The 27,044-nt window shown below is 41.9% G+C and overlaps 1 protein-coding gene and 1 long non-coding RNA gene across 3 annotated transcripts in view; one reads left to right on the top strand and one right to left on the bottom strand.

Annotated features, from left to right (window-relative positions):
- Window positions 1–2,055: 2,055 nt before the first annotated feature.
- On the top strand, window positions 2,056–25,709 carry LOC131482054 (uncharacterized). Its single transcript, XR_009246739.1, has 3 exons — window positions 2,056–2,218; window positions 4,125–4,282; window positions 25,594–25,709. It is a non-coding gene; the product is annotated as an uncharacterized LOC131482054 (long non-coding RNA).
- SRGAP1 (SLIT-ROBO Rho GTPase activating protein 1) overlaps window positions 2,374–27,044 on the bottom strand; it is a 251,366-nt gene continuing 226,695 nt past the window's right edge. For both annotated transcript variants that reach the window (XM_058673470.1, XM_058673471.1), the window contains exons 16-22: window positions 19,732–19,837; window positions 16,774–16,998; window positions 14,081–14,160; window positions 7,784–7,964; window positions 6,198–6,332; window positions 5,746–6,085; window positions 2,374–2,812 (exon numbers count right to left, since the gene is read on the bottom strand). In XM_058673470.1, coding sequence (XP_058529453.1) covers window positions 2,435–2,812; window positions 5,746–6,085; window positions 6,198–6,332; window positions 7,784–7,964; window positions 14,081–14,160; window positions 16,774–16,998; window positions 19,732–19,837 — 1,445 coding nt within the window. In that variant the 3' untranslated portion in view covers window positions 2,374–2,434. The remainder of the gene's footprint in view (window positions 2,813–5,745; window positions 6,086–6,197; window positions 6,333–7,783; window positions 7,965–14,080; window positions 14,161–16,773; window positions 16,999–19,731; window positions 19,838–27,044) is intronic.

The raw sequence follows: 27,044 nt of genomic DNA, 5'->3' as shown, positions 1-27,044 counted from the left end.
ACTGGGGGGCATAACATCTTCAGGACCCATTTTCTTTTTTGCTTCCTGCATTCACCTACCTCCCCTGTGTGTACTGCAACCGCCACGGTCAAGAAGGCTGTTACCTAGGAGAACTTTCTAAGCTGCCACAGTTTTTAATGAGCTGTGCAGGGTGTTATTTTGGATCTTTTTTTTGAATGGCAGCCACCTTGAAATCTGAAGACACCGAACAAGGGAAGAAATGGTAAGTCCTTACTCATTCTGAGGTCACACTCTTGGCTTGCTATCGGAATAGTGTCTAGATGACCACAGAAGTGCAGGGAGTGAAGATGGGGAGTGAAAAAGGCACAGCCTTTGAGGCTCTGGAGGGCTACAGCAGCATGCCCCCGCCCTGCTACGCAGGTGGCAGAGGAGGCGGCAAGGCAGTCCTTGTTCCCGTGTTAGTACGCAGACTAAAGTGAGACAAGAGGACTAGCAGGACCAAGTCCTAAAGAACGGAGTTTGTTAGATCTAAAAGGTGATGTTCAAGCTTTAGAAAGGCATGTATAAAGTTCAAGGTGTTTCTGCTCTTTGGATACCCTCCTGTTAACATCTTATTTTCCAAAGGAGGAATTGGTTCTTGAGAATCTTTATTCTTTTAGAGAACCAGGGAATTACTAACAAATGTTTGTGAGGATTCTTTCAAAAAGTTAGGGTTCTTCACAGCTCACTTCTGGCTGGGACTCCGTGGCATCATCGAAGGGGGCAGAGGGACAACTACAGCTTAAGGGAAATGTTCAGCGGTTGGAAAGGATGCGACTGGACCGCTCCACTTCAAGTGGGTAAGAAAAGATGATTTTGAGCATTTGAAGTTTGAAAGGTAACAAGGTCTCACTTATCCCTGCCTGCAGGAGAATGACTAGATGGGCAGTGATCAAACTCATGGTTTTGATTATAGCACACAGCCTAATCCCTTTCTGCACACTGTTAACTCAGGTGGGCATGCAAGTGACTTCCAGTTTGAAACCAAATGAGAAAGACACCAATGGTGGTCCTGAGGGTTTGTTCTGAGACATTCAATTGAATTTGGAAAGAAAGTTTCTTTATCCGGTAAGTTCAACCATAGGACAGATCAACTGCTCCCAAGGTCTAGAGATGATCCCAGCGCTGCTGGAAAGATAATGCTGGTTTGGACCTTAGTAAAAAGTAGATACAAAGCAAATGTTGTAACAAAGAGGGAAAATACAGTGTCAGTGTGGGCTAACAAAAGACTATTATTACCATGCCAGAGAATAATGGTCCCTAATTGAATTCAGCTGACTGTGTGAGTTATGCAGACACCATGTGCAAAAAAAAAAAAAAAGAAAAAAAGTGAAATAATCGTGGTTCCAAGATGCAAACCTGGAAAAAAAAATCCTCCTGGGACCACGAGGTAATCTTCCCACACTGGCCCTGGATGGCCCTTACTCAAGTACCATAATTGGCTCAGAGAGACACAGGATAAGGACAGCTGGGACTTCAAACTTGGCACCATCAGGCTCTTGTGGCCTGTGTGGAGGAACCAAGGAAACTCGGGCAAGAGCACTGAGTGACCCCAGGGCTCGGGGGCAACTTCTTTCCCCATTTCCACGAAGGATAACACGGGGATTCAGGGGAGACAGAAATCTGTGCTAGGAAAGTTATTGCGCAATAGATCTTTGAAGGAGGTTTTGGAGTTGAGTAACCAGAAAAATCCCTAGGTTAAACCGTTCCAGTCCTTTGTAAGAGCAGGGGCTGGACATGGCAATCTCTGGGGGTCTGACCCTAGTCATGGATGGAGTAATCTCAGTGGCTCTGGGGCCACTATCTCCCTCTCCTTTCCCAGACTAGGTTCAAGCAAGCACTGCAAAGATTTCCACCCCCTTCCTTGGAGTCCTTACCTAGACCTGGACAACAACTGTTATGAAAGAGACAATCAACCAACACATTCACACTGTGGGCTTAAGGTTCCATTGGGCATGTGCAAGCTTTTAGTATGAGCTGGACTGCGTGGAAGCAGAGGTGTTGGCTGTCCACTAGTAGACAACGAGAGCTGCTTTTTTTTTCCCAGCCATTTCCCCAAGTGCTACAGACCTAAACGGCTCATACTCCTTTATCACCTGGAGCCTGGATTCTCCTGCCTTCAGATCAAGACATTTCTGACTACACTAAGTCTGAAGTGCTATACGATGCAGAGAGCAGTGTTGCCTTCATCGCAAGTGGTGCAGCATTGGATTTTCAAGTAAGTCTAAGTGTTTCTATTGTCTTTAAAATGACAGAAGATTCGTCCAGTTATTAAAAAAAAACTTAGAAAATACAAATGCCCGTGTTAATTTAGCTAGTCTCAGACATGACATTTGACAACACAGAAAAAAAAGCCAAACCATCTCCAGTCATTTGTCCCTAATCCATTTGCTTTTTAAAATCACCTACCCTTAAAACCTTGCTTAGCTCATTTTTACATCGTGCAAGACTTGTCTGTCGGACCCGGGGCAGGCGGGGCAGGTCCTATGGTAGGATTTGTTTTTGGAAGAACAGCAGGTTTTGGCCTAAGAGCTGGGGGCTTCAGCTGCACACCCATCCTGGGTGCCACCATCGGCTTGAAAGTACTCATTGTGTCACTGGAGGAGCTGGTGCTGCGGCGGATCTGGGGCTCCGTGCTCCTAAGGGCCACGCTGTGCAAGGGGCTGAGAGATTCCGTGGAGGTGGCTGGGGTGGGAGAATTTTTCACTTGTTCTAAGGTATCCAGCACCACATCTGGGGCATGCTTTGCCGTACTCTGTCTCTCCAGTTCTCGGAGTTCGTTCAAAGCAGTATTCATTGTCTCTTCAATGTCCTGTCAAAACACAATCAATAAGACAGAAATGACACGCTGATCATGCACACTAACACACTGACCTCTACTCAAATATTTCAAAGCGAATAGACCAACAAGGAGTATGAGTATCTTCAAGTCCTAGTTCCTAGAGATTATAAGCTCATTATACAGTTATTTTGAATCTAAATTTTCAACAGATCCTGTTGCAGTGGTTTATGAAGTCAAATATCAACATACACCACACCTAAGGCTCCAGGCAGTCTTCCAATGGTCTCTCCTTTCAGCATTGAGTTATTTATTTAGAATTTGATTTTAATTTTGGGTAAAATGCTAAATTTACATGCTTCAATAACCTCTCAAGGAATAAACATGAATAGTAATAAAGAATCAGGCTTCATTTATTCCTTCAAATTTGTGAGCATTTACTCTACACTTGATTAACTCCTAAGCATTCTTGAAAATGGAGTGAGCTCACCGTGCAGTGGATCTCCATGGATACTGCTCCGTGCATGTCATTTCTGGCTGTGTGCGTATTTTCAAATATTTGGTTCTTACTATCTTGATGGGAGTGTTTTACAGTCCTCATTATAGAATTTTTATCACCTCCTTAAATTATTTCTAGGTATTTTTTTAAAATAGCTAATATAAACAAGATATTATCTTGGTATCTTTTGGCTAGTTCATTTTTTGGTGTATAGATCTGTATAGATCTGATATCGATCTTTGTTTATGTGCAACCTTATTGTTCCAAGCTGTATCATATTTTACAGTGTCATTAGGAATCTTCCTTTTATTCAGGAGTAGAGATGCATACTGCAAAGTATCTTCAGTTCCTGGTGTGCTAGTCTCCATTATACTCTCCTCTAGATTTATATATATATATATATAAAAATATATATATATACACACACATGCTTACCTGTGTATCTGTTATATTTTGTATAAACATTGCTGTTTGTCAGAGAACATGTTTGTCCTTGTGGGATTGGCTTATTTCACTGAGTATAATAGTCCCAAATTTCTACTGCATTTATGGAAATTCTACAAGTAGATAACAGTCTGTTTGTCTTTTAGTGTAGTCAATAATTAATTGAAACAACCTTTTCCTTTAGCCTTTCCTTTAGGTGACATTTACAGCTTTATACTCCTTAAATTAGGCACATCAACTGATTTACTTTAGAGACTAAAGGAGTAATTATAAAATATTAGTTTACAAAAGTAGAGTATCTTCCATGGATGGATGAATGGCTACTAAATGTGCTAAATGTGCCCATAATGAAATACTCAGCCTTAGAAAGGGGAGCAGACTTGGCTCTGCTCCACTGGGCAGGTCGCTTCCTTCCATCCTTGTGATGTTCTCCACTCACCTGGAAGATGACCGCCCTGGCACTGCTCAAAAAAGTCAAGATATCTGCATCTTTTTCTCCACCGTCGATTGAACAAGCACCTGCAGACAGCTGTTGCTGCTATCAGGGGATCTGGCATATAGTAAGTGCTTAAAAATTTGCTAACGCGATTTAGCAGCAAATGATAATCTTCAATAATAAGTGAACCGAGACCCAATCACACATGGATATGTTATCCTTTAAAACTCCACATCAGGGATTTCGCTGATTTGTTTAATGAAAACTCTTGGATGTTTAGCGTATGAACACTGCCATGGCAGGCTTACTTGTCCTCATGGGAGATACAAAGATAAACAAAGGACAAAGCTGGCAGCCACTTTGAGGGTGACATCACTTTTCAAGTGATTACTTTCATATGCGATTTCCATTTGCTGCTAAACATATGGATATGGGTTTCTTTTTATTTAATTAAATAAATATTTGCCCTGGAGAGAATGTGAAGGCCTCATCTATTGGTTGGGTTTTAGTTTTAACGCTGTAAAAGGAAAGAAATCCCTTGTTCTAGAAGCAAGGAGGTTAAAGAGACCTTCCGCTCTCATGCAGTGTCTCACTGAATCATGTCCCATCTACTTAGTACAGCAGTGATGTGTGTTGCTTGAACCATCAACTTCAGCTATCCTCAAATCCTACTTGTTTCAAATAAGCCTCCAAGGTCCTTATGTAGCACTTTAAATAGAAAACAAACCCAAACGGTCAAAAGGCTCTTTAGATTTTTGCCAAGAAGCTGTTGTATGTTTACAACTTAATGTTTAAAAATCACATGAAACTCCTCACACAATCTAACTTGCTAGCCAAAATTATTCTCTGTGAGGGCCACTCCAAATGGCTTGGAAGTCCTTCCTATCGGGGTGGGTTTTCTTGGGTGCTCCTTATTAAATAATCCATCTTTCATACTCTCCCATATTTGTTCCATTCTTTTGTAATTTTCCCATCTACCTGGTTGGAGAGAACCCAGTGGTGAACCTGAGTTTGTCTGCCGCCTCTGTGAGACATATAAGGAACCAGAGAGCTGAAACACAGCACAGTTAACAAACTGGCTTTTTACTCTATTTCTACTTCGTTGATTCGAATTAGACAGTGCTAGAGAGCCCTCCGTGCAGGCTGGCTGGGGACACAAGACATGCACTGTGTCAAGTGCACACAGAAGCCAGATGCACAGTTCTTCAAATGATTCCTGGTTCCTGACTGAGGTATTATTAACTTATTTGTGACTTCCTAAACAGAAGGTATCCTCTGTACCGTGCACACAAACCCTTCTGTTCCTGGGGCCTCACTCCTGTTCTGCCAGGACCATTCGTTTCCTTATTCTTTTTGAACAATTTCCTACCTTTCAACATCTTAGGTCTTACCTTTATTTCTGCCAAGTGTCTGTTTAAATCAAGATGATCCCTAGACCCATGGGCCCTTCGAGGAACAAATGGGTCTGCAAAAGGCTTTAACTTGTCTTGCTGTCTCAATACCGACCCAGAGCCATAGAAGGTAAATCCTTAACACCTTTGCCAGGGCCTGGATCTATAGTGCAATCATGCATTAAGAGCACGGTACCTGGGCAATTGTCTCTGGGTCCAGTGGCTTGTGGTCATTAAAGCTCGAGTACTGCCCTGATGATGTAGACCTCCTGATGGGAGGGCTGTCGATTTTCTTGAGGGAGTCATGCCGGCTGATGTTGGTCAGGCTTCCGTGGCCAGGGCGGCGCCGCCTCTCAGGACTGTCGTTGTTGAGGCCACGGTTCTGCAGGACGCCCCGGGGATGACTGGCCAGGTTTGGGGACCCCAGATCCACGGAAGAGTTGGAGAGAGCATGCGGTGGGTGGAGCGGGCAATGGCCATCACTGGTCCTGCCAGGACGCCTTCCCGGAGGGGGTGGCTCTCCTCTCTTTCTTTGTCTAGACATCCACAGAAAGAGAATGCAGGAAAGTTCATTACATCGGGTAATGCTGCAGGGCTGGGTGGATGGGGGCTGGATGCTTGGGAGCCCAGGCACCAGATGCCACCTACCTGGCTAAGTAGCTATCTGAGTGGCGATCTGTCGGGGAGCTCATGTCCTTGGACGAAGACTTGTCCTCAGTGACTGGCCCACTGCTGGCTTCACTGTCAGCTTTTTGGCTCAGGGTGTCTGAAAATGCATCATCCCTGAAACAGAGTCCAGAATGAGGGTCTGGTGCTTGACAAATGGGATGAAAGTGATGGCATTTGTGGAGGCAACACAGCTTTCTCTTTTCATTATAACAATGCAATTCTACTGTAGGCACATTAAAAATGGTAGATACACAAAGCATGATATAGCAATCACCTATAATATAGCATATGTTATAACAATATCTAGAAACAATTATCCACACTCCCCCCCTCCATGCCTGGGAGGTCTTATACATATATGTATCGAGTGTGCATAGTGTTATGATTCAGTATTTCACAAAAATTTCCTTTTATTTCAGGGAGAGAAAAAGATAGCTGAAGAAAGATCTTCCACCAGCTGGTTCACTCCAAGGCCACAATGGCTGGGATCGGGCCAGGCTAAAGTGAAGAGTCTAGAACTGTACCTGGGTCTCCAACATGGGTGACGAGGACCCAAGTATCTGAGTCCTCAGGTACTGCCTTCTAGATGAAGCAGCAGGAAGCTGGATGGGACACGGAATAGCCAGGAATTGGGCAAGGCACTACTCTAAGGGATGTGGGTGCCTCAAGCGGTGCTGTACGGCTGTGCCACACACCCACCCCGACTGATTACTTGGTAGCTGCCTGTTTATGTACAAAAATGTGATACTTCACAGATGCTGAGACAGAAACCTCAACATTTTAAAATTGGGTTGTATCCGACACTGTTTGTCTTGTGTGGAAGTTTTCTTTCCCCTAAAAAAATATCTCCTCTACTGATGGAGCACTGTGAAAAACTGTACTCAGAAAACACTGGGGCCAAAAAAAGTATTGCTTTACAGTGGGCTGCGATCGGTGACTGTCAACATCCCATACTGGAGTTACTGAGTCCTGCTGCCTGTTCATGTACCTGGGAAAGTGGCAGATGATGGCCCACGCTCTTGGGCCACTGCTGCTCCCAAGGGAGACCAGGATGGAATTCTTGGATTCTGATTTTTGTTTGGCCTAGACCTGGTATTGTGGCCACTGGGGAGTGAATCAGCAGGAGAAAGATTTTTCCTTTTCAAAGAAATTAAAAGGAAATAAAGTAGATATTATAGTATTCTCATGTATAGCGTAATTTTTTTGTAACCTGTGACTTTTACTTAGTATCTTTAAATATTTTTGAAATTAATCTTTGCTGATGAGAAAATTATAAACACATGAGAGGATTTCCCCTTTGGGAATTTTGAAACATGAAGAGCACCAGTGATGTGGAATTAGTAATGCCTCTCCGCTGTTAAAGGTGCTGCGACCTTCCTGTTAGAGTCTAGGAAATTGAAGTACTACAAGCAAGGTCACCAAGCAAGGTGAAAAACTTGTGAGCTGGGAAGTTGTGCCTCGGTAACCTCTTGTGACCTTTTCTCACAAGACTAAAGGCATTTTAAGACAAGTGGTGGGCGTCCCCTGTCGTGAGCACCTGGGCAGGTGGATGTGGGATTACTCACATATCCTGCACCACTATATACTGGTGCGGCACAAGCCCGTCGATCCCGTTGTGTCTGCCTTCCCACCAGTCCTCAGAGGCGCGGTGGTACAGCAGCAGGGAGGCGCCCTTCTTGAAGGAGAGTTCCCTGGCAGATCGTCCAACGTAGTCAAACTTGGCTATCGCCTCTATGGGCTCACATTCTGTAAAGAACACCAGAGGGAGGCACAGGGCAGTGAGGAAGGCAGGACGCACAGAAAGGTCTACACGAGGCTGGAGAGGCAAACGAGGCCAGTCCCAACAGGGCATAAACAACTCCTCAAGGCAGGAGAAAAGGAAGATGGCTAAAGAGATCCAGTAAAACGCGCTCTGGTAATTTCTTAGGCCAACAACAACAAAAAATTGAACATTAGATCTTAATCTCCATGGTCTCACTAGAGATATAAATGACAGTGTACTGAAAAATATTTCAAAACTGCAATGTAATTCTCTCCTTGGGTTGCAATATCCCCCACAGCTGCGCCAATATTCTTTTGACATTGATGGAATTCCCTTGCAACATGTTCTTACCATTTTTAACATGGAAAAAAAATCATTCCAGAAAACTGGGATGCTTATGTTTTATTAACTTTCTAAAATCCAAGTAAAATCACCATACCATTTGAATGTATTTCATTTTCTCATAGTGATTTGGGCAGTTTCAAATCTTCAAACTACCATAAACATTAGTGACAATGTTTTTCCTCTATTATTGGCGACAAATTAGACTGCCCCCTACCAAATTAAAAGACTAAATTTGAAAATTATATTTGCTGGAGATCAAAAGATATTCAAGGTTATATTGTGAGTGGGAGGGGGGAAAAGGGTCAAGCTTCAAAAGGTTGCATACTGTATAATTTTCCTTATATAGTATGCTTCAGATGATATAATTATAGAGATGGAAAAGAGTGGTTGCCACAGGGTGGTGGGTGGGGACACAGAAAGGAAGAGGCTGTGGCTTCAAAGGGTACTAAGAAGGTTCCTTACAGTAGAACTCTTCTTTGTCTTCACTGTGGTTGAGTCTGTACATGTGACAGAACTAAGTAAACCCACAGAGGAGTCCACAGAAAGCTGGCGAAATGTGAATAAGATGGACCATGTCAGTGCCAACTTCCTAACTGTGATATTACACTACAGCTGCCAATGCTATAGAGGGAACTGGCGAGAGAGGTGCATGCAATCACTTTATTTGTTCTTAGGACTGGAAGTCTACAGTGACTTTAAAATTTTTTTTAAAAAATACTGAAGTAATGGACTTCAAACTTGATCTAATTCTGACCACAAATATTGCATACAAATGAGACATTAAGATAATTTCAAGAAATGTATTTTATGGGCCCGGCACGATAGTGTAGTAGTTAAAGTCCTCACCTTGCACACCCAGGATCCCATATGCATGCTGGTTCTAATCCCAGCAACTCCACTTCCCATCCAGCTCCCTGCTTGTGGCCTAGGAAAGCAGTCGAGGACGGACCAAGGCCTTGGGACCCTGCACCTGCATGGGAGACCCGGAAGAGGCTCCTGGCTTTGGATTGGCGCAGCTCCAGCTGTTGCTGCTGCTTGGGGAGTGAATCATCGGATGGAAGATCTTCCTCTCTGTCTCTCCTCCTCTCTGTCTGTCTAACTTCCCAATAAAAATAAATTCTTAAAAAAATGTGTTTCATGATCTAGCTGACTGCAAAAAAGTTCCTCAATTTGAGGTATTAAGATCTTTTTTTGCCCCTCTTCCATTACGACTGCTTCCTCACCTTTGCCAACATAGATGAGTAAGCGTCTAATCAATAATAAACAAAAAGACTTGAGACCAGAGGTTCAGGCACACAGACACACATCTGTGCACCGAGAAAGCTGCCTAGCTGTCAAATTCCTCAGCAAACTGCCTTCTCTTTCCTCTGGTAACAAGCTATCCTGTTTAAAAGTTCATTCATGTCAAAGTACCCTGCAATATCATCAGTATCTATTATGACTGTATCTAATAACTGCTTAAGGAATTCTTGGCTGGACGGTGGAACTTAATACATTCAAAATTCAGCAGGACAAAGTCAAAAGCATAAAACCCAAGCAAACATGTTGGAAAAGCCTGGGCTTCATCTTATATAAATTTATACAGATAAATTTGTCTATGTCTATAAATTTATATAGATAAATTTTAACTAAAGACAAAGAACAATGCCCCATTTTTTCACTAGCGAACGTTAGAGGTGAATATTTCATATATCATGGCCCACAACACTAGCATTTGAATGTAGTAAGCTGCTTTGCAAAGTATCCAGGCATAAGAACAATTTGCAAAGCAAGAGTTTAAGTACTTTATGAATCAAGTATAATTTCTAGGTTCTGTTGACACCCTACATTCCTCCCCCAAATTATTTCAAACAATATAAATAACTTCATTCATTATCTAACTTTCATAATGGAGAGCTTTAACTTTACATTTAATTATAATGATTGATAGTTTGTTTTACACTTGGCAAATAAAGAGAATAAGTGATGTTGATATGAGAAGACAGATATCAAAATTTGTAGCCCTATTCTGAGTGACAGAAATACACATGTCCATGAAGGAATGAAGACATGGTAATTTACTAAAAATAACTGACAATTTGCAAATTCCTGTGTGAATGCATGCACATATAATTGGTCTTACTAAAAAAAAGATAGCAGCCCATGGCATAATATACAACCTTTGTATAGTTTGTCAAACGGAAATGAAAAGCAATGTTCTTTAATGTCATTCAATCTCGTACAGTCAGTACTGGCCCAGGGCTTTACCTGAGACTACAGCTGTATACATGTCTTATCAGCATTTCCTCACGTGATCTCTACGATAATCATCTGAAAATAACTAGGAACATGATTCATAGACTCTGTTTCATGCAGACATGGACAGGTCATAACAGAATGACCAAATTACAAGAACATTCTATCGGTAACCCCAGCTTATCAACTAGTAATTTTCAGCAGTTTCATTATTTTCACTCCTTGTACTCTTTTGAGAGCCATTTCAGAGTGAAGTGTCAATCAATAGCTATTTACTCACATCTTAGGCTAGCCACTGCATAGCAAATCAGTCTGTGGCATGTCTGGAGTGTCTCAGAGCACTTCAGGTGCAGTGGAGACCTTGCAGAAAGCTGCCAATGCTCCCATCGTAACAGTGACACAGTAGAGCATGATCCATTTTCTTGCATGGGATGTTGCGCAAGGGCAAAGATAATTCTGCAGAGCTGAGTTTCTGGCTGCCTGCTCTTGTGAAATCTTACATTTGTACTTTTTGTGGCTTTATATGAAACACCAGCCCCGTTACACTTTTTGTTTGGGACCTTGCTGTCCATGACCCTTCTGCTAGCTCTGTTTCCCACAGCCTTTGCAGAAGACAGAATTTTTATCCTGTGAGTGCCTCACTTTTAGAGCAATACCTGCCTTTCTAGTGGCATGATGACAAAGAAAATATGATACCCGAACTCCCCAAAAGAAAATCAATATTCCAGTGAATTTAGTTATGGGACTTTAAAGTTGGGCTGTGAACCCCCATGTCACAAATATATAAGTCCTCATGGTAAAGAATGCCTTCTAGGAGCTGGTGCTTTGCTGCAGCGTGTTAAGCCATGGCCTGCAGTGTCAACATCCCATCTTGGGTGCCAGTTCAAGTTGTGGGTGCACCATTCCTGATCCAGCTCCCTGCTAATGAACCTGGGGAAGAAGTGTAAGATGGCCCAAGTCCCTGGGCCCTGGCACCCATGGGGAAGACCCAGAAGAGGCTCCTGCCTCTGGCCTGCAGCCCAGGTGTCGTGGCCATTTAGGGAGTAAACCAGTGGCTGGAAGATTTCTCCTCGTCTCTCTTACTGCCCAAAACTCTGCCTTTCCAATAAATTATTCTTTTTTTAAAAAAAATTATTCTTAATAAGCCTTTAAAGTTCAGAAAATGTCATTGCATCTTAATATTCATAAAATTATTCATTTTTATTTTAAAAGCAGAAACAGACTTGAACCCAGGAACTCTGATATGGGATGTTGGCATTCCAAGCAGTAATTTAAGTAGCTGAAAGCTGGCCCCAGTTCATCTTTCTTTTATAGATACAAGGAAACTTAAAAAACAAAACAAAACCTTTGCATTGGTAAGCTATCAGAACAGTAATACTAAAGACTAAAATCTCAGGGAAAGTGGAAACCCACAGAGAAAAACAGAATAGTAAGAAACATGGATCAGATTCATCCTTGAGGCCATTTCCCCGGCAGGGTTCATTTAAGCTTTCATTGGAAGTTTCAATGAGAGGAATCTTTAGTTTCATGGCCCATTTGCAGGAGAACTATTCTCTCAGTGTTAAAAAAAAAAAAAAAAAAAAAAAAAACCCCAAAAAACAAAAAACAAAAAAAAAAAAACTTTACCTCTGGGTTCCAGAATGCTTTGTACCTCTCCATAGATTTCAACATCTCCCCTACCTTCCATTCTTGGGAGCCACCATTCTTTGAGGATCCCAACCACTTCCCAGTCTTCAGACAGGTTTACAGTTTTAATTTTCCAGGACCTGGGCAGTCTGGAAAAGCTCAAAACTAAAAAAATCAGTGTCCTCTGCACAAGTTGTGTCCTGGGCAGGGACACCTGGAAGCCCTCCATAGCAGAACCTACCACCAGGTAAACCTGAAGTTCTAACAGATTTGTAAAATTCTATGAAAATCTTTGCAAACCTGCTGCAATAATTTGGCTCAAGAAAATCATCAAAACCAGATCTGGGATGACATCCTAGAATCAGTAGCTAATGTGAAATAGCAAAAAGGATTGATAAAAGGAGTAAAGAGAAAATGGCTATGACAAATTGCCAAGCAGTACATACAAAAGTGTACCAGAGTATCTAGAAGTAAAAAAAGAAAGCTTCAATGGGTGATTCAAAGCAGATTTGATACGGTTAAAGAAATAAGGAAAGAGTTTGCATGTTGCTAAAAAGGTAAAAAGAAAAAGCTGGTAGCTTTGTATATTTATATCAAACAGGGGCATGCCTTGAATCCTAAATGATTACGATGCTGTTGAAGACTCTGTGTCCCATATCAGTGTCCCTGGTTTGACTCGTGCTTTGTCTCATATGTATGCGGCTGCCTGCTAATGTAGACCCTGGAAAGCAATGCTGATGGTTCAAGTATGGATTCCTGTCTCCCAGGAAGGAGTGGGGACTGATACAAAGTACTTTTTAACGGCAGTTGTTTCTAGATAACTGGTCACAGTATATACTTTGAATTTCCTATTAATATACTGGTTCACCACTCCCGCCCCCCCACCCCCAACTGTCTGTAGTGGTCAGGGCTAGCCCACACTGAAATTCAGAGCTGAAAACTCAATCCAATTCTAACAGCTAGTAGGGATGCAGGAACTTGAGCCATCAAGTGCCGCCTCCCAGAGTGTATTTTAGCAGGAAGCCGGGATCAAGAGTAGAGGTGGGACTCGAAGGGCACTCTAATGCGGGGTGCAGGTGTTTTAACTGCTATGCCAAACACCTACCCCAATACAATTTTATGACAACATCTTCATCACTAATTAGAGAAGTGCAAATTAAAATCATAATTAGATATCATTACGCACCGACAGTATTTGGCAAAGATTAAAATACTTGATAAAACCAAGTGTCAATGCCTGTACAAGTGGAAGGCCTACAAGCTTCTGGTGGGAGTATCATTGCAACCATTTCCAAAAAATATTACAACAATTTTCAAAAACAGCCTGGCAGTACCTTAGTAAAGTTGAAGACACAATTATTCCTAAGCATATACTGTAGAGAAATCCCTGGTGCATTAGCAATAGCAGACATGTTCACACTGTTCATAACAGTGCTTAGTGGCAAGAGATAGGAAACACCTATCATATTCATCAAGAATTGAATAGATACATACAAGGGAATACTACACCATGGTAAAAGAATTAACACCTGTGTGGTTAAGTTTTAGAATAGAGTACTATCCCAAAAAAGTTCATGAATACCATATTGAGAATGACTGCATTGATAAGAAGTTGAAGAAAATTTAAAAGGATACTAGAAACACAGATATTTATAGTGTTCACTCCTGAAAAGTAAGTAAAGCAGTGGGATCAGGGAAGTTCAAAGGTAACAACTTATCCCTTTTCTTTACACTTGACTGGAGTTGCACGGCTATTAATGGGTACACTCTTTTTTAGAACTTACATATTCTTTACACAAATATGTTTGTGCTTGTGGGACTTATAGTAGAAGTAATTGCTTAAGAACAAGGATATAAGGGCTAGTATTAATAACAGCATGAGTCCAGGGCATACCATCTTCGCTGGTGTGGGGCTCGGTCCCAGCATCCTGGTCCACTTCCTCCAATGTACCATGTTCACTGTATGGGCTATCACTGCAGAACAGACACACATTTACAGTAGTGTACAATAGGCAGTTTTGAAAATGAACAGTTGCTGCTGCTGTAAGCAAAAATACAAGACTTCAGAATGGCAAAAGCATTCCTGGCTAATCTGAAAATGGGATGCTGGAGCTTCAATTAATATAGTTAATGAAGCTTACAGGACTATATATATTAGCTGACTTGTAGAGAAATGTTAGCAGTTATAATAATTATGATCCAGAGTAAGGCAAGCTGGATGGATTCTGACTGAACATGACTGTAACTTCCTTTACCAATATATACGTATGATTCTGTGGCTGCGCCTTTGAACTGGCTGCCACATTTTCTCTATAGGAGAGGTGTGACATTGTCTTCTGTTAAAATTCCTTGACTGTCCATCTCCTGTCCTCAAATGTGTGCTGACAGATGGACTACATTCATCAGACACATAAATCTGACCTTTTCATGAAATCCACTTACATTGCTGATGCTGGGGGTGAGGGTAACAACTATATTACTTTCTGCTGAACATGAGTGAAATTCCTGGAGAGCAGAGAGTATGAGAAGGAATTCTATAAACACATGTTCCCCAGCTATAGGAGTATTTTTTTCTTTTTTTAAATTTTATTATATTTAAACTTAGCAGTTTTTAGTATTCAAGCAAGATTTTACAGAACTTCATGCATTTTAGGATAATCAAAACAAACTTATAACTCTAACAAGCCATATATTAACAACTGAAGAGTAGAACTGTCTTAGGCAGGTGAGCTGAGAAATCCCTAATGACTTAGCAAGTGAGGAATAACTGAACTCTGCAGCCTACCTGGTGAGGTCTAGGAGAAGCCAGATCGGGAGCCTGACCAATAAGGTACAGGCTGAGCAATTATAGGCCAGCTGACTTTTTCCTGTCTGTTCAAAGCTTTCTATATTAGTCCCTGTCTGAGATAATTTTGGGGCTCTTGAGCGACCCTGATGGTCAGTGCGAGAGAGGATGGGGAGCTAAAGTTGGAACTAAGTAAGGACCAGAGAAAGCTCCTCTCCTGAGTCCAGAAGGAAATTTACAATTCTTTTATCTCTCAGGACCACCCGGGGTCCTGGCTGTTGTTCAGATGTCACCAAACCCTATGGGTTTTGGGCTGCTTCAATCCTATGTAGGAGATCCGATAGGAAATGACTGAACTCAGAGTTCTTGGCCTACAAGGGCACTTAAATTCCTCGTGATCTCCTTGGCAGTCGGGTTACGGTCCTTGGTGCCGATACTGACAATCCTTGCTGAAATATCCACGACTTCTATGGCAAAAGCACTTAGGAGACCTCGAGAGTCTACGGCACTAGGATACAGACCTGCTCTTATCCTCCTGTTCTGCTCTGGGGTCCCCTCCTGCTCTGTGCACATGACCTCCTGCTAAGAGGCTGTCAGGGTTGCTCTCGGATCCCACTGTTAAGTCTAGCTATAGGACTATTAAGGAACTTCTACCCTGTTTGGGAAAAACAGCAATCACAAACTGTCCTAGGATTCAACACATCAAGTAATACTGACCAGACACCCACATGGTTACTCTGCAACCAGCATGTTTTGTTGCTACTTCAGAAAGCAGTATTTCTGGGAATGGTCTTCTCTCAGTGTTCTGAAGGGGTATAATCATACTGAGGTCCAAGTGGGAAAAAAGTGCTTTCGGTTATTGAAATGTCTTTCTGCTACCTCTTCCACCTGTGCTCGGTGCCCTCCGCAGAGCCCAAGATGAAGGATTTAGACCGGCCTGATTCCAGGTGCCCTGAAGCTCAGCTCTTCAGGGCTGTTTGCAGTAGGTTGAGAGACTGCTGTGTCGGAAGATCTGTGTGGCTTCTGGAATCATCTGGGCTACCTCCAGCCTATTTCTCTGGACACTTTCCTTGGCCTCTTAACTTACTTGATAGAATGATCACAGTAAACAAGATCACAGGTACGCAGGAGTCAACTCAAGAGATCAGAGATTCTTCTATTGTATTTGGAAACTGGAAACTGATGTATCAAATAGTGAACACAAACACTTTCTGGGATTACTTGACTGATCGATCATATTTCCACCATTTCTATACTTGGTTGGAAAATGATGACACAACCATATTAAGATTTTTTTACTATTTGTTCACAATGACTTTTACTAGTATAATTGGTCAGACTAATACTTATTAGTAAGAGTGAAAGTGAAAATAAGAATAAAAATAGTTGCTACAGTTCCATTAAAATTAGAATTTTGAAAAACTTCATATAAAACCAAAGTTGCCCAATTCACAATGAAAATTTTCAATTGTTTTTTATTTAAGGTAAAAATAGAAATTAATATTGCTCAATATGACATAAAAACATTCACTATCTACAAAAGTCAGGTTAGGACAGAGATATCTAAAGAGATGTTATTGTTAGGGAAAAGGAAAGAATGAAGAGGAATTCTCACATAAGACACAAAGTTGGTGTGGCTCCTGGTATCACCTCAAGTATTCTTCCTTAAAATGTATATTTTTAAAATTGGAAACACTAGTGACTATGGACAATGATTTTTGTCTACCTCAGCTGTCATTTTCATGTCTATAATTTTTCACATTTATTTTTTTGTATAAGAGGACTAAAATTTTTGAACTTACCAATAGTCATCTCCAGCCATACATTTCTCATAAACAGGGCCATCCATTTCTTTAGCATCTGGGAAAATGGTCTCATGGTGGATGATGATGGTTTTGATAATTTCGTTCACGTGGGCCTGGCAAGACACTTGATCCTGTATTTCTGGGACAGGCATCAATGTTGGGCCAAAGCAAATGGCCAGGTTATACGGATCCATCATGTTCTCGTCGCTGTACTGTGAAAGACTATGGAAAGAAGCAAGGAGTTGTAGAAGAGCAGGAAGGAAAAGAAAATAGATGTTTTGTGTAAGATATTCATATTTTGCAAATCAGGATTTAAAGTATTTTATTTGGTTTTTATTGGAACAAAATGATGTTCCATCTGATTATAAGTTTGCTCATCAAACCACAAAGAAATTGAACCTTCAAAGCCATAAGACTTTCAACTTGGTAGAAACTGAGGGGAATATGAGTCCTATTTGCTTAAGTATGTGGAATTTTTCATGGTCACAAGGGAGGGCTATAATAACCATTACAGTGTAGACAAGGACCAGGTAGTAAATGAGTTTCATTTGTAAATGTTATGGTCAGATCCAAAAAACTGCTTAGTAAATCGGGGAATGACAGTAATAATTCCCACAAAGCATTGTGGGAATGTCTTTAAAATTATTCTCCCATAACTAAAAAATATCACACATTTCAGTTGTCTATTACTGAGGAAGTAAGGAAATGTGTCTATCTAACTTGTCTATCTAACTACTACAAAAAGCATATCGCACACACATCTTCCGAATTTATCATCTGTTTTCTGGTAAGATGGAGAACACTAGGCAACCACCATTGTCACAAAAGACCATCCTCAACTCTGTCATTTTATTGGAGGATGACAAATGCTGGGGGAGATTTCTAGGAGTCTGGCATTACTTTCTCAATTCAGACCACCGAACAGATGTTAGAACATGCGCACAGGTGACTCACTCTAAGCTCTTTCCTGCGATGTCTCCAACATGGGACAAACTGCTATTCTAGGGAGAATCCAGAGATGCTATCTTCCCTTGTATAGGATGTCAGTCTTAAAAGGAAATTGTAAAATCCGGGTGAACAGATGACAAGTGGAAGGAGACAAAGGAAACCTAACTACCACTGTGAGACGACAGACGTGAAGAAACAGAAAGACCACGTGGCATGATACTTTATCCTTTTTCAGAAATAAGAGAGGGTAGAGTCGAAAAAGACAAGAGTATCATTTATACAGCTAACATATGTCTTTTCTTTCTGCCATCTCCCTAGCATAGGATCTTTGAAAAAGATCACAGTAACAGCAAAGATCTGATCACATTACAGATCGTCTTGGAAACGGAAGCCGAAAGCAGTGAGAGCCAGAGAACAATGGTCTACCTGTCAAAAGGCACACGGGAGTTCCATGGGGGTCGGGAGTCACAGTTAATCTTTCAGGGTTTTTAATTTAGTGCTCACTTGAAAAACATAAACTTGATACTGAACTGATACTTCCAACTTTTTAAATTTACAATAAAAAAACAGAACTCTCTTTTCAAACTTCCTGTCCCGAGCGAGCTAACCTTCTCTGCAGGAAGGCAGGTACAGGTGGCTGATGGGCAACTTGGACAGAACCGCTGGGGGCGCTGTCAGCTGTCTGCCTTCGCGTTACTGAGGATGGATTAGATCTCGGTTTTCAGAAATCTTCTGATTAACAGACTGCTTTCTTTGTCCACTGTAGTTGATTGGTTCACAGTCGGTTTTACTTAAGCATGTCAGGAAAATGGTAGGAACAGCAAGGAAAGGGGCCAGCAGGAGTCCATACTTGCAAAGGGGAAGGAACTCATGCAGAGAAAGGCAAGGAAGACAAGCCTCACATTTTCACAGTTGCCTGGCTAACCAGGCTAATCTAGAAGAAAACATGGAGTCCCTTTAACCTAAGTACTTTATATATGTCCAGATGCCACTTATTTCCAGTGGTAACTTCTGTAAAAGTGGGAGACTGACTGAGGCCCCCAGGACCAGCAGTAGAGCACCATACTGGACAGTTCCCTGCCAGTGTTTCCACCAGTGGATGATGCAAGGCTCTTAGGGTCCACCTGAGTGGGCAGGAGCTCAGGACTCATCAACAGGGTGGGAATAAATGTCCATGGCTTCTGAGAACTGAAACTCTCCAGTGGAACAGAGAAAAAAATATCCTAAGGGTAGAAGGGAGAATCTGAGCCGGAGGAGGTGTATCCCCCAGCTTCCTCAACATGTTGACTCCACATCGACTTCACTAACAAGAGCCTTCATGACTTACGCAGAATGCTATCTTTCATTTCATTTGTACGGACTTCTTGAAGAACTGATTTTTGATTTCTTATCTGAAATGTGGAATAGCAAGGGGGCTTCTACATAGCATTTGGGGACGACGCTCTTATAACAGGGCCCAATTATTAGAAAGGAATACGTACAATAAGATAGAATATTTAAATTAAGAGTGAAGTTTTTCTGAAAATAATTTAGGCGTTTTTTCCCCCCAAGATTTTTGTTACAATGTTTTGTAGAATGTCCTGGAAATTTTTTCTCCTCACGGTCAATTTACAGACATTCTCTTTTGGATCTGGGCGTAATGGCTCATCTATGATGTCCTTCCATCACTGGCTACAACATTAAAAAAAATTAGACAATTTCAGCAGGTGGTTTATAGCATTTCGGAAAAAAACATTCATGACATTAGCTTTGGATGGAAGCTGGAAAAACAGATTTCTCTGAAAAATGTGTCTCCAGTCACATCTGGGTTGTTTTTGCACTGACGGCTGCTGGGGTAGAGCTTTCAGCTATCCCACAATGACCTCGATCTGCTGGGGAAATGTACCTTCAGTCCACTGTCAATCATCTTCTCTCTGCTGACACTTGCAACCCAACACACATTTGATAGGGGCCAAGATCAAAGGTAAAATTCAGAAGGGCATTTGGACAGGATATCTGGATACTTACTGATTGAGGAAAGCAAAGAGGTACCTCATCACTATAAGGACCGACCGGGGCAAGGTTAGGAGGAGTTTGCGGATGTGGAGCGCCCTCTCATAGAGATTATCTATTCCTGTGGACAGAAGAGAGACATGGTTGGTCCTTCCGCCTGCCCTGAGGAAACACATCCTCATTGAGCACAGCGGCTCCTACCCCGGGTGAGATGCAGCTTAACCGGTAGTGCGCACAGGGACCATCCTGAGCACACAAGCGTTTCTCGGGCTCCATGCCTTGGATCCATCACTGTTTCTCCTTACCACCCTGGTCTTGGCCTTGAATCATTTTCAATCTTTATGATTTAAACTCATTAATCCCTTGCTGCTAATTCTAAATTTTGATTGTGATGTGGTTTTACTCATCCTTACTGTGTGTTAACTAAAATAGCTTTCTGGGGCATGGCAACACTCTGCCCACCCTACTTCAACACCATTATTTGGTAATTTATCATGTATCTATTGGTCTGTTCTATGATTCAGCCAATGTGCCAGGTTTTGGATCCCTCCCTTCAAAACTACCAAAGCATTTTATTTGTAAGACTTTTTACCATCTATCATATATATTTTAAAAATATTTATTATTTATTTTTATTGGAAAGGCAGGTCTACAGAGAAGGAGACAGAGAGGAAGATCATCCGTCTGATGGTTCATTCCTCAAGCGGCTGCAATGTTTGGAGCTGAGCCAATCCAAAGCCAGGAGCCAGGAGCTTCTTCTGGGTCTCCCACGCTGATGCAGTGTCCCAAAGCTTTGGGCCGTCCTTGACTGCTTTCCCAGGTCACAGGCAGGGAGCTGGATGGGAAGTGGGGCTGCTGGGATTAAAACCAGTGCCCATATAGGATTGGAGCATTCATGGCGAGGACTTTAGCCGCTAGGCCACCATGCTGGGCCCTGTGTATCATATTATTTCATCAGTTCTTTAAACAAACATCTGAGGAGCACCTGCTAGGTTTCAAGCACTGGACTAAGTGTGGGAACAGCAGGAGTACAGTTCCCATCCTTAGGGAATGCACAGCACGGTAGTCACGGTCCTTCATGTCTTCATCCGTCTCCTCCCTTGGATGGTAAGCCCCTTGAACAGACGAGTGTCACAGGTCTTTTAGCATCTTCACTACAAATGTCAGTTGTTCAGAATGTCACAATACTGAAGTGCTGGTGAACAGCAGTCTACAGGGTTACAACTAACAATGCATCATTGGCAGAAGTGTCCATTTTGCAGCACCGTTTTATATTTGTTGCCCAAGTGGAGTAGTAAGAATGCTGTGGAGAAGGCAGGGCGCACACTTGACATGCACAATCTACAGATGAGGGAAACGGAAACTGGGCAAGGGGCTTTGCTTGGGAGGAAGGGGCAGAATCTGCACTCTGTGCTTCATGGATCTGACTCTCAAGGTTTCCCAAGTTTCTTTCCAAGCATCTCCAAGCTTTGAAGGCATCTGGAAACCACACTTTTGAGAACATACTTAAAAAAAAAAGATAATATACTTAAAAACATTTGAAGCTTCCTGTAATTTCATGTCACTGTACTCCTGTTTGTCCTTAATAGCTCTCAAGGTTTTCACGGGCCCTACTTGAAAATTCTCAGTTCTTTCCTTCCGACACTCTAGTCCACTGATTCTCTCCTGGTCTTATGTCTGGACATCTCACTGCGTATTCCCGCCTTGGAATCTTTACTATTTCCCAGAGCAGCCATCATCACACTCTCTTTGACCTGGTCTTCCTTTACAGTTCTGTTTAGGCCAGAGGTTCCCAATCTTGACTTGGAGTCACATGGGGATCCTTCAAAAAAAAAAAACAAAACCTGCTGATGCCTGCGGTTCTTTTCTGTGGCCAAGGTTGGGGAGCACTGCTTTAATTACTCACGCCACGTTCGTTTCTTGTGTGCTGGCCCCACCTGATTACCACTTATTACCAAAATCAGCACTTTCTTTTTCTCCTCTCACTGTGAAAAAAGGCAGAAAAATAATTTTGCTTGACCACAATAAATAGCTATGAGGATTCCTGGAAGAAAACCAAAGCAGCGATTCCATTCCCAGGGTTAAGGGTGCCATTGGTGGAACTATAGTTCTGTCTTCTTTTAGAAAACATCTCGGAAACCTGAATATAAGTAAAATGCTATCATTCAGTTAACACATCTGTAATATTTTGAGTCCTCCAATATAAAAAGTTTATAATAGTAACTATAAAAATAATAGCATAATTTCATAATACTAAAATGTTAATAACATCCCCATATAGGTGGTGACCCAGGAGATGGAAGATATTTCTCTGTCTCTCCCTCTTGGTCTCTCCAATTTTCCAATAGTTAAATCTTTAAAAATATATATGGGCGGGCCCGGCGGCGTGGCCTAGCGGCTAAAGTCCTCACCTTGAACGCCCTGGGATCCCATAGGGGCGCCGGTTCTAATCCCGGAAGCTCCACTTCCCATCCAGCTCCCTGCTTGTGGCCTGGGAAAGCAGTCGAGGATGGCCCAATGCATTGGGACACCGCACCCGCGTGGGAGACCCGGAAGAGGTTCCAGGTTCCCGGCTTCTGATTGGCGCACACCGGCCGTTGAGGCTCACTTGGGGAGTGAATCATTGGACGGAAGATCTTCCTCTCTGTCTCTCCTCCTCTCTGTATATCTGACTTTGTAATAAAAATAAATCTTTAAATATATATATATATATATATATATATATATATATATATATATATATATATACCCAGTGCAATAGCCTAGTGGCTCAATCCTTGCCTTGTATGTGCTGGGATCCCATAGAGGCATCAGTTTGTGTTCCAGCTGCTCCACTTCCCATCCAGCTCTCTGCTTGTGGCCTGGGAAAGCAGTTGAGGATGGCCCAAAGACTTGGGACCCTGCACCCATGTGGGAGACCTGGAAGAAGCTCCTGGCTCTTGGCTTTGGATCAGCTCAGCTCTGGCAACTGTGGCCACTTGAGGAGTGAACCAGTGGACGAAAGATCTTTCATGCCGTAAATCGGACTTTCCAATAAAAATAAGTACATTTTTACATATATATAATATATATGCACAGAAATGGTATAGTCATATAATGCAATATTATTTGGTGGCTGATACAAGCCACATGGATGACGGCTTTCATTTGCATTACAATGAGAAAGCACATCTGAAGGTACTTCCAAAAGTTAGTAAAAATGTACATTATGAAAACAAACCACATAAGGAAACTTTATATTTTTGCACCACAATAAAGGTATCTTTTAACTTCACTTTCCATGAACTTTGAGGAACCCTGGTATAAATCCATTTATGTGAAAAAGTCAGAACAAGCAAATCTACAGGACTGGGAAGTAGACCAGCGGTTAGATGGGGCTGGGTAAACTGGGGAGGGCGGCAGTCAGGACTGAGTAAGGATAGCAAATGTTTGCTAATTGAGGTTACCTTTTTAGGGAATGTTCTAAAAGTGAGGGTTGCATAATACTGTGAAAATACTAAAACCCGCTTAACTGTGCTTTAAAAAAAATCTGATGGTGTGGAAGTGAGAGGACAGAGCAAGGACAAGAGAGCAAGCGCGAGCATGTCAACAGCTGAGACTGGTCCAGGCCGGAGCCAGGAACCAGACACTCAATCCAGGTCTAACAGGTGGCAGGAACCCAGGAATTTGATCCTTCACCTCCTGCTGCCTCCAAGGATGTCCATGAATAAAAAGTGGAAACTGGAAGCAGAGCTGGAGCTGGAGCTCAGGGATTCTGATGTGGGAAACTGGCTTCCCAGGGCCATCCTGTCTACTGTGTCAAACTGATGTCCCTAATCGCTCTCTTTAACAAATGAATATCGATTAAGAGAATTTTATGTCAATAATGTACATAGGTATGCACAGAGAAAATGCCTTAAAGACACTAAAAAGATGAACCTCACCGCTGTATAGAGATGTTATGGGTGATGGTCACAGTTCATTTTATACTTACTTTTTTTTTTAACAGGGAATATGTACCAATTACATAAAGAACAATTCTTTTCCAAAAGCACGGATTGACTATGTGATGATTTTAGAAGGCTGTTCATGTTTTAGGGTAGAACACAGGAACATAATGGCAGAAGAGTTATAATGTGTCATATGTTCACACACAATCTAATTTTTGGACATAAAATGTAGACACCATTGATCCTCTGTGGGGAGGAAGATCACAGAGGACAGTATTTTGCTTTATGAGTTTTTGCATATTTCTTTCTTTAAGATTCATTTATTTTCATTGCAAAGTGAGACATACAGAGAGGAAGATCTTCTATCCGACTCCCTAAGTGACTGCAACGGCTAGTGCTGCGCCAATTCGAAGCCAGGAGCCAGGAACTTCCTCCAGGTCTCCCACACGGGTGCAGGGTCCCAAGGCTTTGGGCCATGCTCGACTGCTTTCCCAGGCCACAAGCAGAGAGTTGGATGGAAAGTGGAGCTGCCGGGACTAGAACTGGCACCCATATGGGATCCCGGGCATGCAAGGGGAGGACTTTAACCACTATGCTATCAGGCCGGGTCCTGGGTTTTTGCATATTTCTAAAGTTCTCTATCACGATTACATGCTTTTTTTTAAAAAAGCTATTCCAAAGTCAGGAACCAGGAGCTTCTACTGGGTCTTGCACATGCCCATGGCCTTGGGCCATCCGCCACTGCTTTTCCAGGTCATTAACAGGGAGCAGTTCAGGATGTGGAGCAGCCAAGACATGAACTGGTGTCCATGTGGGATGCCAGTGCTTCAGGCAGAGGATTAACCATGGTGCCAGCCTTACATGTTGGTTTTACAATTCAAAATATGGTAGGAAGGAGAGGTGCCCAATTCCCAGACACACAGAGACAAATGACATGAAATCAGGGATGAAGAAGTGGATACGGAGGGCAACACATGTGACAAAGAAATGACAGCTGTCTCAGCTGAGTGATGGCTTACATGCAAGCACATGCACTGTTCTGTTTTGTTTAGTTTAGCCTTTACTCATTTTTATAACATGAAAGTTAAAATAAGGTGGCTTATGAACAGCATGCACAGCGCAGTTCCCTTTTGGCTTTCAATATGTTGGATGTGAACCTGGGAAGAAAGGCAGCACAAAGTGCACAGGCCGTTGGTTCTGCAGTGGTGTCACCGTGACAGGGGACAGTATTGTCCTCTCTGAGCCTGTGTACTTTCACGCGCTCTGTGAGAACTACATGCTGGCTTCGTGATAGGAACCGAGCCCTTCCCTCCCAGGCTGCTTCCTCGTGTCTAATTAGTTGCTGAAATAATCACCCGTAATGCAAAATGAAGTGCAAATGCTTCGGTTGGTGTGAAAGTGCCAAAGCTGCCAGGAAACCACAAATAACTTTTGAATGGCTCTTCTAGAGCCAGTCACTGGGATTTATGCCCTTGGGAATCTCTGAGTCACGACACGTGGATGTTCTGGAAGCTGCCCGGACTGTGTGGGTACAACCTGGCACATTCACAAAACCATTCACAAAGTGGATAGTTTTCAAACAAACCAATCCTTGGGTGACAAGCAACTAAGTTTGTCACTTCAAAATTATGTTGCACTTTATTCCACCATGCCTTCATCCAGATACTTAAAAAAAATTTATAGGGAATTCATGAATGAATAGTGCATATTTTTAAAGAGACAGAGAGTGGTAGGGCTTTCTAAGAGTGGTAAGTTTTCTAAGGAAATTTCCTTTTGTCACATATATATATTTTTAAACTTTTAAAGAATGTGATCATTTAGGGGTACAAATATGGCTAGAAAAGAATTAACCCATGAGTATATCTCTCTTTCTCCCAAATAATCCAAAAATAGGTAAGAAAAAAAATCAGTGCTCTGGGGGCTTAAATAAGCTTTTTTTTTAATTTAGAAAAGATGAAAAAGACTTTTCCATACAAAATAGCTGTCACATGAAATTACCTATGGAGAAGTCAAACCCAGCTGTAACAGTGCCACAAGATGACATCGGAAAAAAATCACTCTGAGATCCTCTCCCCAGATTTCTAAATGTTTGTGCTTCCATCATAGGCTAACCTAGATTACTTTTTAAAAAAGATTTATGTTATTTTTATTGGAAAGTCAGATATACAGAGAGAAAGAGAGAGAGAGAGGAAGATCTTACGTCTACTTTGGACATTGTAGGTAGGTAATCAGCTTTATGAAGCACCAAAAATCTATAACACCAATGAAAAGATATGATGATAGGATATAATAATTATATAAAAATGTCATTCTCAAAGAATTTATTGAAAATACAGGAAAACATACAGATGTACCACATTCATACTGGTAACAGAAAAAATGCTTTCACAGAGACAAATCAATAGAAGTTAGGAATCGCCCTCTCACCCAGCTTTAAAAGAAGTTAGATGTTGGGGGGAAGGGTTTTATTACATAAAGGGGTTGTTACAGAAAGAGGCTATTAAGACCAATATGTATTCCTGAAAAATCCTCCATTCTGCAAAAATCACTAAAAATAGCAAGATGTACTGGGGCAGACCATTCAGTATCTGCAAACTTTGTGTGTGTGTTTAAAGGTTTATTTACTATTTGAAAGGCAGAGTGACTGGCACTTAGAGAGGGACGGGGAGTAAGGGGAAGAGGGTGGAGAGATAGTGAGGAAGGAGAGATAGAGAGACATAGGAGAGGAGAGGAGAGAGAATCTTACACCTACTAGTCCAGTCCCCAAACGCCAGAGCAGTTGGAACTGGGCGTCTCTCTTCTCTTCTCTTCTCTCTCTCTCTCTCTGTGTGACTCTTCCAAACAAATAAAATTCATTCAGGAAGTGAAACACTACAAGGGAATTCTGCTCACCTCTTTCCATCGTTTTGCTTGTCAAGTAAAGAAACTTTAAAATGTCTAAAATGAACAGGTTATTAACCTGCTGATTATTTGGATCTCGTTTTAGTACAGTGGGCAACGTCCTTACAGCTCTTCATCTGGGCAACCAGCGCCCCAGGCAGCACTAGCCTGACAGAAAGAGACTTCCATAGATTGCAGCTTTCCTTACTGACTATATATCAAAATGTGTAAACCTGACTCAATTTTTAAGTGTAAGAAAGGTTGGCATTGTTATGAAGCATTTAATGGGTTAGGAAATAGGTTGCATCCAAAGTAAGTTCTGGGTTACAAAAATATAATGTCTTTAATTAATTAATTAATTTTCATCTACTTGAGTCGGTGGAGAGAGATGGACTGATTGATTTAATGTGCTGGCTCATTCTCTAAGTGCCCACAACACCTTGTGTTAGACTGAAGTCAGACGTCCAGAACTCCAGCTGTGTCTCTTACAGGGGTGACAGGCACTGGAGCCATCATCTG

Source organism: Ochotona princeps, chromosome 15 (assembly GCF_030435755.1).
Source record: "Ochotona princeps isolate mOchPri1 chromosome 15, mOchPri1.hap1, whole genome shotgun sequence".
NCBI classification, from domain to species: domain Eukaryota; kingdom Metazoa; phylum Chordata; class Mammalia; order Lagomorpha; family Ochotonidae; genus Ochotona; species Ochotona princeps.
Note: the sequence above shows the minus strand (reverse complement) of the source record. Positions and strands in the feature narration are given on the sequence as shown.